Raw genomic sequence first — 23,080 nt, forward strand, 5'->3', positions numbered from 1 at the left:
TTTATAAAGAAAGTTTATAAATAAAATTATAATTTTAAAAATCAGTCTTTTGTTAGTTGGCACTTAGTTGTTTCCCATTCTTTAAATATTATAAATAATGCTTTAGTGGATCAGCTCTGTACATCTTCTGTTGCACAATTCTGATTATTAGAATAAATTCTTAAAAGTAAAATGTGTTAAAAGAGTTTTGAGGCTTTTTATACATATTCTCAAATTGTACTGCAGGAACTTACTAGCAATTTATAAACTAACCAGCAGTATAAGAGAGTGCCTGTTTTCTAAGACACCATTCATTAGTAGGTATTATTATTTTTAGGACTTTTGCTAGTTTAGAAACTTTGCCAGTTTGATCTATAAAATGTTATTTTATCTTAATTTGCATTCTTAATTATTGACAATATTGAAGTTTTCATAAATAAATCTATGAAGTTTCATAGATTTATTGGCTGTTTGTATTTTTTCTTTTGACCTCCTTTGGGTATGATTTTTGGGTGTGCTCATCTTGGGAAAAGCTCTTTTTCCTTAGCTTTGTTGGATTCTATTTAATCCAATGATAAGAATCATGCCTTAATGCTGTATATTTGCCTATATTAAGTTCCCAACCATTTCTGATTACCTGTGCTTAATGATAAATGCAAACTATATCTTACCATCTTGAAGATCCAGGAGCCATTCTTGATTTAGGCATTGCCAGAACTCGAATACAGAGGTCATTGTATATATTTCCCCTAAAATGACAAGGCTGAGGTGCTGATATAATAACATCATACAGCAGTTTCATAGAGCAGTCTTAACAAACATTGAGTAGTAGAAGAGATCAGATGCTACCTGCATGGGTTTTGTAGCATACTTAGCTTTTCTAGTGTTTTCACATGCATCATAATCCTGCATTTTATGATTAAATATTCATAAGCTACCTGCAAATATTTCTGTTTAAGACCCAATGGAACCAGGACACAGAAAGTCCAGGTGCTTAGCTTGTCAGTGACAAAGTTCAGCCATCACAGAATGTCATTCCAGATCCAAAAGGGCACTGTATTTAGATTTTTATTTCCTAAATCAGAAATTCTTGGGGATGGTTTCCTTTGAGAGTATATCCACAAAGGTGAGAGAAGGCTAAGGGGGCTGAGGATGCACTCCAGGCTCTCTGTAAATTGTAACAGTTTATAAAGCCATCCTGTCTTTAAATACAGTACTAATTCTTTTGGGGGATTTGCTGAGGCACATGGACACGAATTTCCAGATAGACTACGACTGGCCATCTTTTTCATGATCTACATATATAGGAAATATATCTTTTCTTTTGAGAAATTCTCCATGTGATCTATTATAACTTATTTTGAGCTTGGCATTGAAGCAAACATCTAACATGGTCATCAGGCCTCTCATGCTCTTATGGCCCCATACAAGTTACTGAGTTCTTGCTTGACCAGCCACCCTAATCATTTTTGCTGATGGTTTCTGAGTTTTCCTATTAGTTTTATTTTGTTCAAGATATATCTCCTTTCCTTTTACATATAGTTCCAAATTAACCAATCACCAGAAGTAATATCATTAGGATCAGATGAGCATATGGAAATGGAGATTGCTCTCAAATGATGATACAGCTGTCACTTTCTTTGCCGTGGGCCTGGTGTAGGTAGCAGCAGGAGTTAGAGGCGAGAACTCTTTGGAACCATTCACATTCATTCAACATATTATTGCAGAAAGAACAGAAAATTTGGGTGCCCATCATAGCTTGTGTGACTTTAAGCTGGTTATACCAGGTCTTTCAATTAAGCAGAGCACTGTGGGTCACATGTGGGATACAATGTAAAGAAAACAACAGAGAATGTGTATCATCCAGTAGGTCACTGCATATCAAGCACAGCTTCACTTGTATTTCTCTAAGAACTTTGGGGTGTATGTATGTATGTATGTATGTATGTATGTGTGTGTGTGTTACTGGGAGACATTTCCCAAACCCTGTTTTATTCTTTGTAAAATAGAAGTTATTTTTAAAATCCAGTTTACTTACCTGACAGGTTGTATCAAATGAGATCATATATAGTGAAAACACTTTGTGAGTGCTATAAATAATGTTCCATTGTCATTATATTGATTATTTATTTACTTTCCTAATCAACAGTTTTTTGAGTACTTAGTATGTATCTAACATTCTAGTAGGCACTGGGAAGATAAAAACGATCCCTTCTGTTAAAAAGACTTTGAAATTTATTGAAGAATATAACACCCACAGATGCCTGAAGTTAGCTACATTTAAGACATGTTGCAGACAGTATATAACTTCTTTGGGAAGAGAACTCTCACTGGGAGCTAGTGTATTGGGGAGAGATGTCAAGGATTAGAGCTTTGAAAGATTAAAAGATGTAAGTAATCACACAGGAGGGAGACTGGCTGCTAGGCAAAGGCCATTTGGGGAAGTTTTGTTCTTATTAGGTGTTTGAGATAGAAGAGAGTTCTCTGTTCATATTAATACTTTAATGAATAGAATATAGAATTTGCTTTCTGAAAAATATATGATAATTGTCTTAGAAAACTCAGATGTCCAAGAAGTTATAGAATGTGCCTGCATGGCTTTATGCTCAGATTTAAATTGAGCCATATTTAGGTATAATTTGAGAGAGATGAGAATCATCTCTCAACAATGGAGCAAATGAACATTTCACTATAGGCTGCCCTGAAACCAAATAATACAATTTTATAAGCAAAGTATATATAGGTGGATAACATACTTCTGTCTGTTAGTCATGACTTAGCAATCTAATATCTCCAGTATGACAGTGACAGGCAATTGTAGCACCTGAGAATATGCATCCATTCAGGCATGTAGCTCTGCCAAAGCTCTGGTTCTTTATGTTCTATGAACCTTCTCAACCTCCGGGTGTAAAGCAGTCAGTTGTCTCTGCCTTATATATGACAGGACTACTAATTTAGTTTGGGTCTGAAAGCAATTCCTGGATCTTGCTGGGGAAGAGACCAAAAGGCCCTTGACATCCAATCACCAGGATCCTTCAGCTGAGCTCTGCAGGAAGAGCCACATGCTGCAAGTATGCTGGGAAAATAATTGAAAAGTGTCCTTGGGGAATTAAAAACTAGATGATTCCAAAACCACTTTGGAGCTTGCAAAAAGACTACAACCTGAATTTAAGGATATGGACCAAGAGGAAAATCTATGTCAAGGGCAACTGGATGTAAATTCCTGCTGTGTTTTTCATTGGTAAACATCACTTCACTTGATGGTAACATCTCATTGATCATGGTGTTATCACCTTGTACTGTGCATTTTGGAGCTGAGATGTTTTTCTTGCTAATATCACATGCTTGTAGGAAATGGTGTTTGTGGCTTCCATTTTGTGAAATGGAGTAAGATGAACAGGTGGGATGAAAATGCTTCTCTTTTCCCTCAGTTCCTTTGCGACAGGTTGATGTTTAACAGCTGGAAATAATGTGTTCGTTTTGAGAAGACACACGTTTTATATAACGTTTTGTTGTGATTAACTTTTTTGTTAGAAAAAAAGATCTCAGTAGAAAGTCAATGCAGGTACATATAATAAGCCAGGTTCTTCTGATATACACCATGTCTCGGTCAAGAAATACAGTGTGTTATGTCTTGCCTCTGTGGCAAATTTTCATCCAAGGGACATATCTTTTCTCAATTATTTTCACACTTGATATTAGCCAAAAGATTGAGAAGTGATTTTTGTTTTCAAGGCAACAATGTCACAGTAAAACAAAATGAATTTTAAAGTGACCAGAGCTACATTATGAACCATTTTGATATGCAGATAATATATTGTGAGACATAGGGTGTGTTTTTTTAAAGGGTAAGAAGAATAGGAGAGGAATTGTTGCAAAAGTGAACTACAGAAAGTGAGTGATCTGCTCTTGGCCCAAAGCTGCTTGGATTTAAGGACGAGAATTCACAGAAAACCCAGCTAGCAAGTGTGATTAAATCTTGCATGGCTCCAATGCATTAATTCCAGATATGACTTGTTATCAGTTACTCCTTTATATATTATAGCTGCTTTTTATATTTTTTTCCTTTCCTGGGGTGATTTGATGTGACTAAGTACTGGCAATGTGAATTACTATCTTTAAAAAAATCAGGATAATTCCTTAATATCAGTGAAACTAAATTGTGAAATTATTAAGTCCCCTGGACAACCCTTTGACTTTGAGGGTTTGCTTTTTTTCAAATAAAGCATGAGTTTATATGTTGCTTTCCCAAATAGATTTTACTTGAAGGCTGGGATTCTATTTAGATTTGTATTGCCTGAAAAGCCTGTCATAACATGCTGCACACAGTAGGTGCTTAACAAGTACTTATTTGGTTGGCTTTAACAGGTATCAGTAATTTTTCCCAGGTCTCTAATTTTTCCCCCATATTGAAAAAGTTATTTAAAAATAAAGCAAGGACTATTTATTACTAAAGTATTAAGATTATTTATAACAATAGATCTTTTGTTACATTATTTCAGTGAGCATTAGGTTTTATTGTTCTTCTTGGTAAGATGTTATTTACCTGGAACTAGAAGCCTTGGATTTTATCTTAGCCCAAGAATGTGTGTTTAGCACAGAACGTAATTAGGGGAAATACTTAAGGGATTGTTAATACAGTGTTCTTTTAGCTCTTAAGCAATCCATATCCTGCTAAAATGTTTATCTTTTTTTTTTCCTTCCCTTCTGGCTGCTGTTCCAGGTCCCTTATTTCACGTGAGTCTTTGGCGTCCACGACTTTGAGTCTGACGGAAAGTCAGTCGGCCTCCAGCGTGAAGCAAGAGTGGTCTCACGGCTACAGGGCCCTCCCTTCGCTTTCTGCCAACCACAGCTCTCAGAATGGCATTGATCTAGGGGACCTCCTTAGCCTTCCTCCCGGGACATCCATGTCCAGCAATAGTGTCTCTAACTCATTGCCATCCTACCTTTTTGGCATGGAAAATAGCCACTCTTCTTACCCTAGTCCTCGGCACTCATCCACCAGGTCCCACTCGGCGCGCTCTAAGAAGAGGGCACTGTCCTTGTCCCCGCTGTCGGATGGCATCGGGATAGATTTCAATACCATCATCCGCACGTCGCCCACGTCCTTGGTGGCCTACATCAACGGGTCGAGGGCTTCCCCGGCCAACATGTCCCCGCAGCCAGAGGTCTACGGGCATTTCCTGGGCGTGCGCGGCAGCTGCATTCCCCAGCCGTGCCCGGTGCCCAGCAGCCAGAAGGGCGTGCTGGTGACCCCTGGAGGCCTGGCGCTGCCGGCCTACGGCGAGGACGGGGCCCTGGAGTACGAGCGCATGCAACAGCTGGAGCACGGCGGCCTCCAGCCAGGCCTGGTCAACAACATGGTGGTGCAGCACGGCCTGCCAGGCCCCGACAGCCAGCCGGCTGGCCTGTTCAAGACTGAACGCCTAGAGGAGTTCCCGGGCAGCACCCTAGACCTGCCCCCTGCGCCTCCTCTCCCTCCTCTGCCGCCGCCCCAAGGTCCCCCACCCCCTTACCATGCCCACCCGCACCTTCACCACCCGGAGCTCGGGCCCCACGCCCAGCAGCTGGCCTTGCCCCAGGCCGCCCTGGACGACGACGGGGAGATGGACGACGTCGGGGGCAAGCACTGTTGCCGCTGGATCGACTGCAGCGCCCTGTATGACCAGCAGGAGGAGCTCGTGCGGCACATCGAGAAGGTCCACATCGACCAGCGCAAAGGGGAGGACTTCACTTGCTTCTGGGCAGGTTGCCCTCGAAGATACAAGCCCTTCAACGCCCGCTATAAACTGCTGATCCACATGAGAGTCCACTCCGGGGAGAAGCCCAACAAGTGTACGGTGAGTTTCCGAAGCGCAAGGGGTGACCTCTCTTGAAGGCCCGGCTTACTTTGCATACACGTGTGTTTTTTCCCAACTCGGCCCATGGGACAGAGGACCTTTTCTTCTTGTATGGAGTTTGCATGCGTGGTGGTCTAGGTATCCGTGAGATGGGATTCCTCTTCAGCTTGAGGAAGGGGAAGGTTTATTCCATGATTAGGGGCTCTCCATTTCTATATTTCCTCCTGTAAAGGTACATGATCCATCCCAGCAGGTGATCAGTCTGCCACACTGTGTAAAATCTTGGAAAGGAGATGCCAGCCAGGTACCAACTATGAATTTCCTTAATGTGGATGGATGTGCAAGAGCAGGACACAGATTGCACATCAGCAAGCTTTAGTTCTTTTCCAAAGCAAATATTCAGTGACTTTTCCTTCCCTCCAATAACCGGCTAGAATTGGGATGAGGAGAAGAGTGGTTTTGGTATTTGAAAAGGAACTCACCATTTAGCAACTTGGCTAGTAAAAGTGTTCTGGCATGCATCCACATGCCTGCACTCTGTACCTTCCAGGGTTGAGAGACTAGCTAATGATTTATAGTCGGCATAAAATCACCCAGGGGATACACAGGAGCAGAATCTTGCAGGATCTTGACTAATTTTAAGAGGCAATTTTGTAGAGCGGTATGAGGAGAAAGAGCAGGGAAGCCTTTGGTGCTGAGGGAAGTGGGCCTGATGTCTCTTTTTTCCTTGCCTCTGCCTTTCACAACATCCATCCTGGAACTCTCTCTGTTTCTTGGCAAAATGTACTATTTTTGAATAATATGATTCTTAAATGATTTCACAACAATTTCACACCTCACAGAAACCCTCAGGGTTTATAAGCAGGGCATCACCCTTGGGATCATGAGATGGCTTTGCACAATCTCAGACAGCTCACTTAAGTCTTGGAAAAAGAAGAACATATGTTTTATATCAGTTTAGATGGACAGAAATATTTCATTTAGAGTTAAAGTCTAAGATTTCTATGTATTCCCTGGATATTGAGTATGGTGCAGGTCACTAAATATGTGAAATATATAAATCAATTTGAACAGAAATTTATTTGTACTGTGGTTCCCCAGCCCGAGTTCCTTCTTTCTGTAGTATGTCAGTGATGAAAAAGAATCTGGACTATGTGTATGTTTGATTATAGATTGGCCAAGGTTTCTGATTCATGTAAAAGCAAACCAAACAGGTGATAGCTATAATGCAAGTATTCAAAGTACTTTTTCACTGTGCAGTAGGTATTTTTGAAAGAGTTTTAAGAATTTCTTGTGGAATGGAATTGCATTTCTTGTCACTACATTATGCACCACATTATGATTTTTCTCAAGGAAAGCCTGAAGCTGATACCTTGCGAGAATGCCAGGTTATATGAGTGAAAAGAATAATTACTTTCCAGACAGCAAAACCTTACTCTGTCACTAGGGTTCTGCATTAAAAATGCCAGAAAGAGACAAGCAATTGAAGGCAAATCCATTTACTCTGGAACACACCGGCCTATTGCAGGCAGGAAAGACATTCAACCTCTGAAGGAAAACAGTCCAACCTTTTAGTTCTGACTAATCTTGGCTGAAAATAGTTTACTGGATTTGGCTTTACTGAAATAAACATAAAGGCTCGAATTATCCAGAAAAATATTTTTTGCATTGCAAAATTAATTTTTGTGCAATAGGATTTCCCCATTTTCCTACTGTTCCCAGGCTTTGCAAAGACATATAACTTTATAAAGTTGACTTTTGCTGAAGTGCATGATGAATATCAAAAATAGAAATAGTTCAGTGAAATAATAAGCTGATAGGTTAATGTTTGCAGGCTTATGCATAGCTTCTCAATGTATTGTTAAGGATGTATGGGAGATAATTTCTCTACCTTTGATCTGCCCACTCCCCACTTCTAGATGGAATCTTTATAAAATTCAGATTGGTGATTTAACAATGTATCAAATCTAGGACCACAAAGCATTTATTTACACATGTAATAGTGCAAATAATAAACAGGGTTTCTTAGGAGCTGACTAATGCTGCAATTCTAGTTCTGGGGCTATATATTTTTAGCAGGAAGCCTTCATTTTCTTCTAAAACATACATATTATGGGCAGTATGTCTTCTGAAAACTGTTATGTTGCTACATGTCATCTGCTTGATTTGTAGGGTGATAGCCAACTGGCAGCAATTAATTTTGCTGTGAAAATTTAGCAGTCTTCTTCAGTTGTAATCCAAGGATAGAATACCCTGGTTTTTAAAGTAGATATACACCTGGAAAAAATGTATTTTTCTGCCTTTTGCAAAACATGTATTTATAGTCTTGGAGTCCAGACACACACAACTGTTACAACTAAAATGTTTCATCTCCTACTGATTTAAAATCTGATGGTAGTTGACTCAAAGCTCAAGATCTTTGCCAAGTAAAATGGCCACATTCTTCTTTTGCAAATGTGAAGTGATCTTTGGTTTTTGTGGCTTGTCATACACTGCAGGGCTAGGAGCAGTCTAAATTGTAAGACCCAGGCCATTTTTTGTTTTACGTACGTTTAACTGCTATTTTCTGTGTATTATAGTTAGAGTTAGTCATTTTCACTTGCTTAGCTTATTGACCCAAGAAAGAAATGATGACCACATTGTGTTTGGTGACCATGACTACAAGCAGCACAAAGAGCTTCTGGAAGTTATGGTCAAATAGGGGTGTGTGAGAGGGCTAACTCAGTGATGGCTTGCTTACAGTAAGCGGCTGCCACTGGTATCCTCCCTCATGCCAAATTCCGTGTCATGCATGAGAGAACACATTCTCAGAATCTCTGACCATGACTCCCTGGACTTATCAGAACCCTGGGATTCACATCATTCAGGATTCTGGGTGGCAGAACTGGGGGAGGGCTGTGAATTTATTATTTGGTTAACTTACTGGAAGAAGAGAATGGGTTCTTTTCCCTTCCCCCCCAACTCCACCCTTCTGTAGATCTCTTTCTTACTGCTTCTGTGGAAAACCCAACCAGCTGCTCTCTTTCCAGGCCTCGTCCCAATTGCAGACACATTCCCATCCAGTGGCAAAGGGCTTGAGAAGTAAAGGCCTCTGTAGACAGGCAGGCAGACCTCAGCTAGTCAGAAACCAGGATATGCCAATATTACATTTAAAAATACCTGACTCCATTCACTGCTATCTATTAACTATAGTAATTTCTAGGTGCTAAATCTCTCTATTTTGACCTTCCTGAGCTTAGACCAACTGCAACCTTGGTAAATCTCAGAATTATCAAATTATTTGAGCATTGTCAGCTATAACTGTGGAATTCTATTAAGTTTTTCTGAGATGGTAAGGTCACAGGTCAGAACAAGTCATGGAGTCTCTGAATTTGTCCCTTTCCCAAATCCCTGTTTCATGTTCCTAAAAGGACAACATGAAGTGTAACCCCAAACCATAGATGTACACTAATCATCCCTAACAGTATCCATGGTAAATGGTTCCAACAGAGTGCACCCTGAGGATGTTTTTACTGTAGATCTTTTTGCTATTAAGTTGAAGAGCATGAGGTGGCTGGGTAACGTGCCCAGTGAGTGTGTTCTGAATGAGCTTAGGCATGCTCTGTCTGTTGGTGCTTCTCATGAGAAAGCCTGTCTGCCTATCTGGGGCAGAGTGAGTAGAGGGACACAGGGTTCTGTTGCTAGGATCAGAAACAGGGATGACTTGCCTTCACAAGTGATTGAAAGCAGTTGTGCTAGCAGGTTAGGAAGTGCTGATAAGGGAATTAGGGGGAATGTGAGTCTCCACTTAAATTTTATTTTTCCTGGATGAATTTTATCCAATGGCAAAAAGGAATTTTTCAAAACTTTTACCCACCCACGGATTTTCATGAAAATGTCACTGACCAAAGACCAGTTTTGAATTTTGTATGAATTGACTCATTTCTCCACAGGCATTTTGCCTGGCAAAATCCAGAGTATTTGCTTTGGCTTGAATATTGGGCAGTGGTGCTTTTTAAGTAACATTGGATTATGATTTCAAGAAAATAAATACAGAGCTGGAACCATGTCCCCATTCCTCTTTTATGGCCTGATGTATGGGTTCACAGGCCAGCTTTGGCCTCGTAAGACATGTCTTGAGGAAATGTAAATTCATTGTAAGCTGTGGAAGAGCTTTTTCATATCCACTTTTATTTTGATAAGACTTGGTATTGATGTGGTCTATGACCAGAAGGACCTTAGGAAGATATCATCTAAGCATAATTCTTAATCCCCACTTCATAATCCTCATATTGGCAACAATTAATAAATTATCATAATACCAAGTATCAATAAGGGTATGGAGAAGTGGATATACTTTAACATTGTTGGAGAGAGTAAATTGGTGTAACCACTTTGGAGATCAATTTGGTAATACCTAGTCATGTTGAAGATGAGTCTATCCAATAAAACTGTGTCAAGGTGCCTACCCTAGAGAAACTTTTGTATATAGTGGCAAGGAGACATGAAAAAAGGTGTTTATTACTTTTGTTTCTCAAAAAAAGTGTAAATAACATAACTGTCCATAGATAAGTCAATAAACTGTGGCTTATTCCTAATGAAATATTATAAAAGAGTTTAAAATTAAAATATGCATACATATATTACATACATATCTATTAACATGGATACATTTCAAAGAACAATGTTGAGTGAAAAAAATATGTGTACAAGGGTGTATATGGTATTAATACAATTTATATACATTTAAACACAAACTGGGCAATATTATACAACAGATAAATAGTTATGTGATTAAACAGTAAAATCATGTGGGCAGGGTAATTAGTAACTTTAGGATAGTGGATACCTCTCAAAAGGAAAGAAATAGAAAGAGATGGGATGTGAGGATTTTACTTTCTCTTTTTTTTCCAGAGAGAGAATTGAAACAGATATGGCAAAATATTGTTATTTTAACTTGATGGTGGTAATATAGGTGTCATAGGTGTCTGTTATAATATTTGGTATACTTTCCTATTTGAAATATTTCATAGCTATAAGGATATATTTTTATCTAAAAATAAATGAAAGCCAATTACTATCACATTCCGATTTCTTTCCACCCATATCATTTTTTTAGATGAGAACAAAACCCAGAGAAATTGATTTTTCCAAGACTGTTAAGTTATTTAGCTGTTCCATGCTTAGAGCTTCTGAGGCTGCAGTTCTTAACCCTGGCTGACACTGGAATCATCTGGGGAGTTTTACAAAGTACCCCTACCTGGGTCCCATCTTCAAAATTTGTGATGTAGTTGACCTGGGATGCAGCTTCCAAGGTGATTCTAATGAGCACTCAAGGTTGAAAACCAGTATTGTAAAAGTTTTCCAGTTCTGACATTAGTGCTAGATAAATAAAAGCCTACCCTGTTACTTCTGTTAAGATGCAGGGATGCAGTGTTTAGTAGAGAGTACATGTCTACTTATTCTCAATGGCCTGACAGCAATCTCTACATTATTATCAATGGCCTGACAATGATTAGGGTAGTTTAATGTTCTCTTGTAATAAAATTCAGAGACAAGATAAGATATTAGAGTGATTGGTAGTGTCAGAAGGCTTTCAACTGAGTGTCCATTTCACGTTCAGAGTCTCTTTCTTTACAATTATTAGTCAAAGTTCGGGAGGAGTCTTGCACTGAACCATGTATACATTGTCGCCCCCTCCTTGCCTCCTTCATTTAGCAGTGGAGCTGACAAATTTGTCACACTGTTCCCATTTTTAAAGGTAAGATAGAGTATTCTCTCTTCCAAACACAATGCAGACTTTCAGCTTTTAATAGAAAATGATCTTCAAAACACTTTTGCTACTATGGACATTTCTGAAGAGTTGGTAAATTACCAAAATATTGAATTTTCTCTTTTATCAAATCTGCCTGATGTGATTAAATAAATAAAATTAACATTAATATCCTCTTTGTCTCTTGAGGCTAAAACACCACCAGTGAACATCTGGTAAAGATCAGAGTGAGTGTAGCTTCCAAGTCATATCCCACAAGGCATCGGTCTGTCAGATATTAAAAGCAAACTCCATGATTTAAAAAATAAAACCAAATCTTAAGATTTCTTTCCCAGCAATTTTATGTAAGAGATACAAACATATTTATCTATGTAAGCACATGTTCAACATACTGTAGACACATATATGTCACCATAAATTACAAATCCCTTAGTGTAGGTAAAAACGAAACCACAGAAATCCTCATTAGATGGGGCATTGACCACAGTCTATAAGACATCTGTCAAATCAGATTTCATATCCCAAAACACAGTTTAGAAACCTGCCATTTGGTTAAAGGTTTAATTTGGTTTCCCTTTAGAAAGCATTTAATTCAGTTTACCTGGGGAACTGACCTTTCATGAACTTTGTCCTGAAAATAAATTCATAGCAGATTTGGGCAAACATTTCAAAGCTAATCATGGTTTATGTTTCTTTGCCCTGTGATTCTAGGATTAATGAAAAACAATAGATAATGAGAGCAACCCTAAGAGGTTAAATATTTGAGGCTTTATCCTCATTAAACAAAATCATTAACTACATGATGGTTAATGTTCTTTTTAGTTCATATTTGTTTTGTGATTTTTCTCTAATTTCATGCCTTCAAATAATGTCTTTAAAATTAGAAAGAATTATGTAAATCTTTTCATAAACGATCAAGGGAATGTATGTCGAACCTTTGGAGATTTGTTCATATATAGATTCTAAAATACATTTTTCTCAGTTCTTTCAGACTGCACCAGTGTGGAAAATTAGTTTGGCAATATATTAGAAACACCCTTTGTGACCTTTGGAGTATTTCTTGATTGCCTTTTCTTTGAGTGGTTGTGTTGTCATTTTTGGGTCCAGATAGAATTTGAATGTGTAGAGTGAAAGACCAAACACATTTATTTTTCCAAAAAGAAGAGGTCATCTGATTCTCTTTGATCTTTCAGAAATGTTTTCTTCAAGTTCTGAGTAGAATGATTTGGAAAAGAGATGTTTATTTTTTTTTCCAGGCAAATTTATTAGTTTCTACTGTAATTGCTGAGTCAGGGCTTCTAAGCTATCGATACGACAATGCTTGTTGTAACCCTGGACAGTGGATCTGTGGTTGGTTAACCCAGAGCCTGCATAGGGAAGACTTGATTTTACGTCTACTCTAACTTCTGGGAAGCCTGTGTCCTTCATCCAGAGGGGAGACCAATCTGTCTAATAGGTGTCATCGCTCATATAGGAGGTTGGTGTAGATAGGAATTTGGTGAGAAAGTAGAATGAAACCTGTGTGTTTTTATTTTGCAGCACGATATTTATTGTCCTTTTCTTGGGCCACAGGTACAGAGCTTGAGTAGGGAGAATGCTTAATTTGTTAGAAGGAGAATTTTGAATAATTTTTTAAATGATTAGTTTAAAAAGTTGTTGAGAAATTAGAACATGATATGACCAGCTTCTGGGCAGGCAGGAGCAATATGCTTGGGTAAATATATACCCTAATGCTCTAAAATTAGGGTGAGCATATACTTTATTTTTCAAATCAGCACACTTTTGAGAGTGAAAGTGGGTTTGTCTCACTGGAACATCAGTCTAAATCAGGATTGTCCTGAAAAAAATTAGGGTATATAGTTACCTTACCCAAATAGTATGTGTCCTGATGTGTTCACTCATTGTGTGTTCATTCATTCATTTGATCACTGAGTGCAAACCATGTACCTTCTCTGGGGGGTACAGAAATAAATGAGACATTCCCTTTGGGAGCTCACAATCTGTTGGGGTGACAATTGTGTAAACAGTAAAACAAGGGCTGTGATATATGGCTATGCAAACTTTTAATGGGAAAACTAGGGGAAGAAGCTCCCAAGTATGCCTGTAGAGATTGAGCAGGCTTGTTAGAGGAGGTAACTGCATCCTGAAAGAAGACAGTAATTCTTACAGAGAAAGGAAAGGAGGCCATTTAAGTCTGCACATCGCTGTATGAAATAGCACAGGAGTATGAAAGAGCACAGAGGAAGAAACAATTCTCAAGTAGTTTGATGGTCCAAGACTAGGTAGTAGCGGAAGTGAGGCTGGAAGAAGTCATGAAGGACTTATACTACCAAATAGGGATCAGTTTTAAGAATTGGAAACCCAGTTAATATAAATGCAAATGTAGTCAATAAAACATATCTTAGGAGGGTAGCATCACTGAGGTAGCAAGCACTGTGTTTCAGTGGATGCGAAATGAAACTTTGACTTCCCCAGGCCTTCTCCATTATCTCTTAAAGTTTATAGTTTAATTCCTCATTAAAACATATCCCTTGGCAGCTATCATATGAAACACACGTTTATCTTACGCCAAGTGATCAGCTAGGGAAACACGTCAATGTAGACTAGCATGAAAGCATTTTCTGTTGTGGACTTTAAAGAAAACAATTAAAAATCTGGGGAAGACTAGAGACCAGAGTTATTTGATCAATTATGTAGAATGATTAAGATGTGGACAGAGGCTGCATACATTATCCTAAGTATGAGTAGCTTTCCATTAGTTAAATATTTCCTTTTATAATCTGTAAAGAGAGTGAAGTATTGTACTGTTAAACAAAGGTTTGGACTGGTGCTCATTCTGCTGAGTTTGTCAGCCTTTTCAAGATTTTTTTCCTTCACTGCTGAGATTTACTTTGGAATTTTTTTTTCCTGCTCAGACTGAATTAATACAGAACAGAGTGAAATGCTTGAGCTGTTTAGACGAGAGCAAATTAAATCATTTCCCATCAAAATGGCACCCGTTCCCAGTGACTCAGTCCTGAACACCATAGACCCCATGTCTCTCTAGACTGGGGAAGGCAGCATGAAAGGAAGACTTGCCTTTTGTTACTTGAGCTTCTTTCTCTGGCAGCACGAGCCCTCCCCTGGGTTTGAGCCACCCAAGGTTGTAGAGTCATTTGCCTGTTGACCGGAGAGCACAGCCAAAGGCCCAGGTCAGTGGACTCAGACATTCAGAATGTTCTAGAGAGGGCATCTGATTGGTCCTGGATCCTTGCTTTTAAAATTTATGAGGCAGATTCTCAGGCCTCTCTCACCAATTTTCTTTTCTGTGTTTTAGAATGTTTGTTTGAAAGTGCTTTCATTTTTAAATAGGGGCCTGGGTATTGGGCCTGTTGCATGTGTTTTTGATGAGGTATATTGTTACTGCTGACTCTCTTTTGTCACTCTCTTTCCCCATCCCTAGTCCCAGTGTCTAGTATGAAAATTGCCCCGAAGAGCAAATGGTGATTTATTAGCCAAGAGAATGGATTTGGGGTTGGGAGAACAGTTGTAATGAAGCGAAAATGGAGGACTTGGCCTTAAACAAAATTCTGAAATAGAAATTTGTCTTTCATCTCATTTGTGGTGAACCCTACTGCCTTCTTCCCTCAGAGTTTCCATGCTGCTTCACAGGCCCCATGCCTTGCTCCTTATTTTCCTCTCCATCGAATTGAGGCTTGCTTTTGGGAAAGAACTGCGGGAAAGAGAAATTCATACATATAATGGTGAACAGCTGAGAAAAGATTCAGTGTGCTGGCTCTCCCAAGGGTATCTACATTTTAACGAGAAACAAAGTATTAAACCTCTTCCTTAGACCAAAAACTTGTTCAGAGAAATGGAGGTGAAAGAAAATGACTATGTTACACAAATTCTGAGCTACTATGTTACTTTAATTCGCACTGTCACCCTCAGAGCTAAGTAATTTCTGGGATTTGAGATTCAGACTTTCTTCTTCCTACTACATATTCAAAGATCATTAATTATTCACCTTTGAATCCTACCCACAGCACGTGGCTTAATGATTAACCTACTGTAGACCTCAAATGTGCACACATGCATGCACACACACACACACACACTTGAAGCTAGGTGATGGATACATAGAGGTTTATTATTCTGTTATTTGCACTGTGTGAAGATTTGAAATTTCCCATAAAAAATTTAAAAATAAAGAAATAAAATGGTTTTGTGTGAATTCATAGGAAAGAAAAGAACAGTTTATTCTCTTTGGCTCCTCAGAAAATGATGCCGGCCACGTGTTTTCTTTAGGTAACCTGTGTTCTTATGATCTGAAAACAAATTAAGTTTTCCATTGCTCTTGATGGTCTCTGAGATCACTCTGCTTAGGAATGAGATGAAAGATACTCTTGGGCAGTAACATGATATTTAAAAAGGCAAATGATAAGAAGGGAGTACTATTGGAATACATTAAAATAATTTAACCCAAATATCAGTGGCTTGCTATGATAGGAGTTTATTTCTTGTTTTTGTTCTAATGTGGCTAACTCTTTATGACTGTATAGTGACTCAGGATCCTTCAATCTAATGGCTCTGCAATCTGAGTCTAGGGTAAAAGAGATGTTGAGGATTGTGGAGAGGTTTTAGGAGCCAGGCATGGAAGTGACAGGCTTGACTTTTCTTATCCCATTCGGTAGCACTCAGTCACATGACCTCAACTAACTGCCAGGACAGTTGGAAAGAGTGGTCTTCCTGTGTGTCTAGGAGGACACTTAAACACAGAGTATTGGTGAACACAGAGTATAGTATCTGCCACAAGGAACTAGAAGTGCCCCCTGCTTCTTCTCTGACTTACCCCTGTTTTCTATATCTCCTTGAAAAGAAAACACATTTCAATCTTATCTTGGAGCTTTCCGTGAGTGGCGACCTGGTCTCATCAAAGAACTTAAAAGACCATTAATTTTTTTTCTTTCCAGTGCTGGCTCCTATAACTTGCTTTCCAACTTATTAAATCTTTCCCAGCCCAACTATTTTTTTTTCTTATTGACTCTCCAAGGATTCCATTGCCATACAATCACCATTGCTGGGGAAATGCTCCTTATCTCAAGTGGATTACTCAGATTTTCCCACCTTGTCCAAACTACATGTTCTTGGGGCACAGTTTTCCCCTGCTCGTCATCTTTCTAAGCCATGAGTATGTGTGATGTCTTCTTGTCCCACAGGCACTTACCCTCAAGGGAGATCTGCTCATTATCAAGGGCAAGGTTATAAATGAATCACTGAGAGTTCTAGCATTGTGCACAGAAATTTGGTGTGAAGGACTGTTTTACTAAGACCCTGAAACACAATACTCCCCATCTGTTCATAAAGTAGCTTATTTGATACACACAATGTGGTCATAAATGCTCTTCTATTCTCTGAATGCTTGCTTTTGGTCATGAACTGGCACACACTCAAGGAAAAAATGACAATGTGCCTCTATGGACACTTTTGGTCCATTTCCATAAATATATTCAAACAAAATGAAATTGCCTGGCTCTTTATAATATGTCCTTTAGTGTGTTTAAGCTTACAAAATTACCCCCAAGGATGACAAATTGTAAACATCATGCAATACCACAGCCCTGGGTCAAGGCCTGTCTCAGTGTTCTACCGACATTCGCCCTTCTTAGAAACGTTTAAAGTGTTTTAGGAAAATGAAGCTAGGCAAACAAGCTTATCGGGAGCGACAATAAAAAAAATCATTGATTCTAATTAGGAGGCGTCACGTATACAGAAACAAAGCTGCTTTTGTGCAATGAAAAGTCTACCTGTTCCCTGAAACACACGGAGTGCTTTCCAGTGGCTTTAGATAATCACGCTGACAAAGTTTCAGGGCCCTGACCTTTTGGCCCATCTCAAGTGATTCAGCAGCACTTGTCGAAACTTGTCTAAGGTGTTGGTGGAAGGTGTGCTGGGATACAAGTTGTTATAAAGGTGTGAAAGTGGGACAGGTGCCGTTTGTTTCTGAAAGCCCCAAACTGCATCATAAATTGAGGTAGGAAGAATTCAGGTTCTTGAGGCATGGATTGAGTTTATTGTAATTATCTCTAGTTGTCCCTCCCTGTAGCAAGTATTTCCCCCAGCAGCCTAGTGCCAGCTTCTTATGGCTTAGGTCACCCCGATCCTGTTCTCTTGTGTGTCCTGGGAAGACTAGCTTTAGATTGTGACTCTGGTTTTGTGCTGTGCCCATAGAATGAGGCTTTATGATGGAACCAGTCAAGAAAAGAGCTATATAATCTGAATAAGGGAGAAATCACTCTAATTGCTTACTCTATTGAGATAGTAAATCAAAATAAACAACTGTGTCACTGTCACTTTTCATGAATTCAGAACCTCGGAAAAAATGAATGTCACTAGACCACAGAGTCAGGAAAATAGATCTTGGTAAATCAATGGGCAATTTAGTTTAAAATTAAGAGTACATATTGACCATTTGCAGTGTCAATGATTTATTTTCAAGGAGGAGTTTCATAAAAGGCACTTTTAGTTGCCTGATTATACATTTCCTCCAAAGATGGTTTGCTAATTACCATCAGTGAGTAATAGGGGTTGCCAAAAAGGAAAAAAAAGTCCATTGTGTTCCAAAGGAATGATGCTGCCAAGTGTCTTGACAGGCTCCTGCTGCACTTGTCAAACAGCTGTGCCTGGGAGTGAAATTATGAAGTTGGATTCTCACTTAGCCAAGATTAGAATAGGCTTAATTGAAGGTGTCTGCAATGGGGGACAATTTCAAATTCTTAAGTACAGAATTCATGCATTTCTAAAAACCATTCTACTGACCATCTCTAAATCACTTTGTTTTGTCTCTGCCCTCATTTTCACTCAGATAGGAATGATACAAAATTTAAAAGAGGAAAGGAAATAAAAGAAAATTGTCTTTATATGGAAAAATTCTAAGGTTATTAACATAATTGTTTCATTTATAGATATTTTAGATCTTTAAATATTTGGCTTACATTTTAATACTGAGTTGTTCCTCTAATTATAGGTGTGCATTTTCTCTTGGTCTCCAGATGTGACTTTCAGGTGCAAAACAGCAAGTCCTCTGACAACTATCTCTATTTCACTCATTTAACTATTTACTAAGCAACTATTTCATGCCACTCTCTCTTCTAAGCACTGAGGATACAGCAGGGAACAGATCAGACCCCTAACTCCCATCCTCCTGGAGCTTACACTCTGGAGGGGGAAGATAATAAATAATGCAGATACCTGGGGGAAGAAAGTTCCAGGCAGAGAGAATAGCAAGTACAAAGGCCTCAAGGCAGGAGTGTTGGCCAATTGTGTTCTAGAAACATCAAGGAGTCCAGGGTGGATGGAGAGGAGTGAAGGGGAAGAAGAAAAGAGACGGTGACGGTGATGGAAAAATGGGTGCCAGATTGTTTAGGACCTTGGAGCCCACTGAAAGGATGCTTTTGAGTAGAGGAGTGATAGGGTCTGACTTATGTTTTAACAGAATCCCTAAATACTGTGTGGAGAATAGATTGATGGGGAACAAGGAGTAGAAGTTGGAAGACCGAACCTCTTAGGATTGGGAGCACTGTGGTAGCCTTCTGTCTGGTCTTTCTTCTTAATATCCAGTGGTAGAAGTTGGAATAGCTGGTTGGATTCTAGCTATATAAACATATGTAGCTAGACCTGAATTGCATATGAGGTGTAGAGACAGAAGTGTCAGAGGTGACTTTAAGGTCTGGTTCATGTACCTGGAAGGAGGTGGGTTATCTTTAACTGAGATAGGGATGATCGTAGGAGATTTAGGGAGGAAGCAGATAGGGTGATTTTGTACGTGTTAAGTTTGAGGAGCCTTTTAGACATTCAAATGGTGAATCTGGAGATCAGATGAGAAGTCTAAACTGATGCCATTTTGGGGACCACCTATTTCTAGATAACATTTAAAATTATGAGACTGACTTACCTAATATAAAGTGAGATGAGAAGTAGAGTCATGACAACATTGGTGCCTACCTTGTATTCCATGGTTGAGGGGCAGGTTGGTGGAAGGTGAGAGGAGTAGAAGAACGAGTGAATTTCTCTTTACCAAACACCCAAACACCATGTATCTCCTTCGTCCTGCGTTGTTGTGTTGCCCTGACCCTACCTTGGATGTATCAAGGAGAATTGCAAGGGGCCATTGAAAGCAACAAGGTGGAATGGAAGCGGTTGTTCCAAGTGAGCCTGCCATTGAAATCCCTGTGTTTATGCTTCCAGGCCAGAATATAGGCAAACAAAAAACAAGGGGGACCTCTTCCAAGAGAATATATTGATTTCCACCCTTATGGTCTTATGCTCTTAAAATTGGTGAGCATTAACAACAGTATCCATACATCTTAGTTCCTACAGACCTCAACAGTGTGTAAGCAGACACTCTGAGAAACAGTATTATGTTAGTTCTACCGTGCAGGTGACATGGTGATGACAGAGTCCAGGAACAGACAGGAAGACCTTTTGGTCAGTGTGTGTTGAGAAGATTCAAATAGCAATTGGTAGTTTTTTTCTGTTTTTCCAACAGTGAGATTCTAAGATTATATCTTTTAATAAGTTAATCTCTCAGTGAATTTGGTGGTATCTTGCATTCCCTGAATGCATCTTCTTAGTTGCCTGGCTGACTTCTCCTTAGAGTGACTGCTCTGGTAATGTCTCCATGGTGTTGATGAGAAACAATATGAAATGGCTACTGGCTGAAAGGTCTTATGGGTTGTACTCAGGTTCACATTCTAAATGTTCAAGGCTCATGTGCTGTTCTTGACCAGTGAAGCCTAATGAATCTGTAAAAATAATTTTAATTTCAAGATCACACAATTACATTTCTTCTTACTATAGAAACAGCTAAATGAGAAACCTTTTGTGTACTATGTGTTGAATTTGTTTACTGTGATTATGATAGCTAGGGAACAAAACTTTGTGTTTTAACTTTTGGAAAATTTTATGATGTTCATGTCTATGGCAATAAAACTTCATTGGCTCCAGTGGGATGCCTCTTTTATTTGACCGGAGTGTTATGTCATGTCCAAACACAGAGAAAGGATAGGGATTTTTTTTTCATTTTACATGTATTTGTCCTTTCTATTGTGTCCTATCTTTCCAACACCTCCTTATTCCTCTGTCTTTTCCTTCTATGTAAAGCTCTTAAGGATGACATAGAAAAGAAAATGGAGTTTGCAACAGTGCTTGAAAGGCTTATGTGTGTGTGTTTGTGTGTGTTTTCCATCCAGTGACTATGAAAAAAAGCATATTCGGTGCTTAAAAGCAGTGACATTTAGTATCTAAGACTATGTCTGAGGGACTAGAGATTTATTTGAGGACTGTCTTATATTCTCTAGTGAGATATACTATCCTACTAGTTAGGGCAGTGCTTTGTAAGCTCAACACTATTGACATTTTGGACATTTGGACTGGGTTTTTGTTGATGAAAGGCTCTGTTGGGTATTGTCGGTTGTTTAGCTGCATCCCGGGCCTCTAACTACCAGATGCCACTACTTCTGTACCCTCAGTAGTGACAAACATGTCTTCAGGCATTGCTGTATGTCTCCTGTGGGAAAAAACTGCCCCGGTTGAGAACCACTGGGTGACAGGAACGAGAATTTATATGCCTTATTTATTGTAGAGACAGGGCCGTTATTCTGAGATTTCAATCAGTGCCTGAAATACAGATACTTGGCTTAAGAAACAACTTCGCTTAGCCGCTTCCCTAGCCTCACAAGGACCCTGGCTATGACCTCTGCAGCTTCTGATGACTAGTTGATGGGGGAAGTAATCCTTTATGCTTCCAGAATTATAGCAGGAAGGAATGTGAACTGTTCCAAGTACTTAGTTGACACTGAGGTTTTCTTATAGAAATACTGATATAAATGGAGAATTGTCTTAGAATAATTGTTGTGTCTAGAATTTATCTTCTTCTGGTGGAGAAACCCTGGGGCAGAAATAGTGCGTATTTTAGGCCAGATTTCTAGGCTTAGATGGAGAATAATCCTTATAAATGATCATTGCTCATCCATTTCAACATTGATATTAAAACAGTAATATACTGAAAATATACAGAAAATTCGTGGTTTAAGTTTGCAGTTTTACAGCATCTGTGTCCTTGGATGCTCTGCCACTTTGTTCTAGAAGTGAAACCCAGTTCATTCTTCTGATTGGAGTAAGTTGTGGAAAGGGTGCGCTTTTGGTGCAAGGGGGCATGAGATATAGTGACTCATTAACAGGAAAGAGTTATCTTTCCATCATGACCCAACTTTGATAAGAAAAGCCAAAAAGAAGCTTGAGATCTACAACTGTGTCAAGCCGGCAGTGCTTATAAGATTAAACTTTTTTTTGAAACCAGCTAATTGGAAACAGTTTAAAAACAAACAGCTTTCTGAATCTTAATCAGGAAAATAGTAGGTATAATTATTGGTAGTTACATGTATTACCCTAGAAAAATAATTTCTAAATTATAAGATTGTTTAGCTAACATGTTCCACCCAGGAGACTTGAATCTAGACTGAGTTTGGGGATATTTTATTTAGAACAACTAGTAGCAATAATCGACACTGACAAATGATAACAGCTTTATATGGTTTATACAGAATAACAAATATCCCACTATGCTCATGAAAGAACAAGAATTAAGTAAGAGCAGCTGCATTTCAACATTTACTTTTGGACCCCAGAGAGAAAAGAGTTTCATAGTTTGAGACAGAGTGTAGGGAAGCTGTACTATACCCCAGATAGTAACATCTTCCATTGAAGTCAAGTTTACAAAGCACTGTCCCATACATAATCTCATTGGACTCTCACAGTAATCCTTTGCAGTAGAAAAGATGGTTGCAATTTTTATTTCCATTTTAAGGCGAGGAAACAGCTCAAGTGATTTTATGTAAGGTTACACACCAGTACGTACTGGGTTGTGAACCAGGACGCAGGGTTGTTGGGTTCCTTGGTCAGTACTTTTTTCTGTTCCACCACAGCCTTCCATGAAGTTGCGGTGATTTATGTTTCCTTCATTTGACACTCTGTTGTTTTCCAGGGCCCCCTATCCCAGTTCCTTCCTCCATTTCCACCAGGGCTGGCTATTACATTACGTAACTCCAGTGGTGCCATTTATTTTATGTGTTCCCTGATATTGTACAATGTTCCAGGAGGGGTGCCATGCACATAGATTACATAGAATCCCATCTGTGGGGGCAGTTTCTACCCCAGTGTTAGTTAAAACTGTAGAGTGGTAGCACAGATGAGTAAAATGGCTTTCTGTACTTGGGAGACTTACAAGAATTAGTTTTTTTCCTTTGTCTCCCACCTCAATATTATACCACTTAGAACACTAAATAATTCTATAACACTACTTGTAAAAACAGCCAACTGAGTCCTGCTAAATTAAAAAGAAAGGGACACCACTGGTTTATTCCTTTAGTTAAAAAAAGGCCTCAGAATTTGACACAGAATCGTTTGATCCTGTTTAAGATTATGTAATTTTGTTCTTTTGAATTTGGTTATTCTAGAAAATGTATGGTTT

At 39.0% G+C, this 23,080-nt stretch overlaps 1 protein-coding gene across 2 annotated transcripts in view; it reads left to right on the forward strand.

Annotated features, from left to right (window-relative positions):
* Window positions 1-23,080, forward strand: part of GLIS3 (GLIS family zinc finger 3) — a 481,604-nt gene that overhangs the window by 168,768 nt on the left and 289,756 nt on the right. For both annotated transcript variants that reach the window (XM_023213188.3, XM_023213189.2), the window contains one exon: window positions 4,703-5,819. In XM_023213188.3, the coding sequence (XP_023068956.1) occupies window positions 4,703-5,819 (1,117 nt within the window). The remainder of the gene's footprint in view (window positions 1-4,702; window positions 5,820-23,080) is intronic.

The sequence above is a fragment of the Piliocolobus tephrosceles genome, chromosome 14 (genome assembly GCF_002776525.5).
Source record: "Piliocolobus tephrosceles isolate RC106 chromosome 14, ASM277652v3, whole genome shotgun sequence".
NCBI classification, from domain to species: Eukaryota; Metazoa; Chordata; class Mammalia; order Primates; family Cercopithecidae; genus Piliocolobus; species Piliocolobus tephrosceles.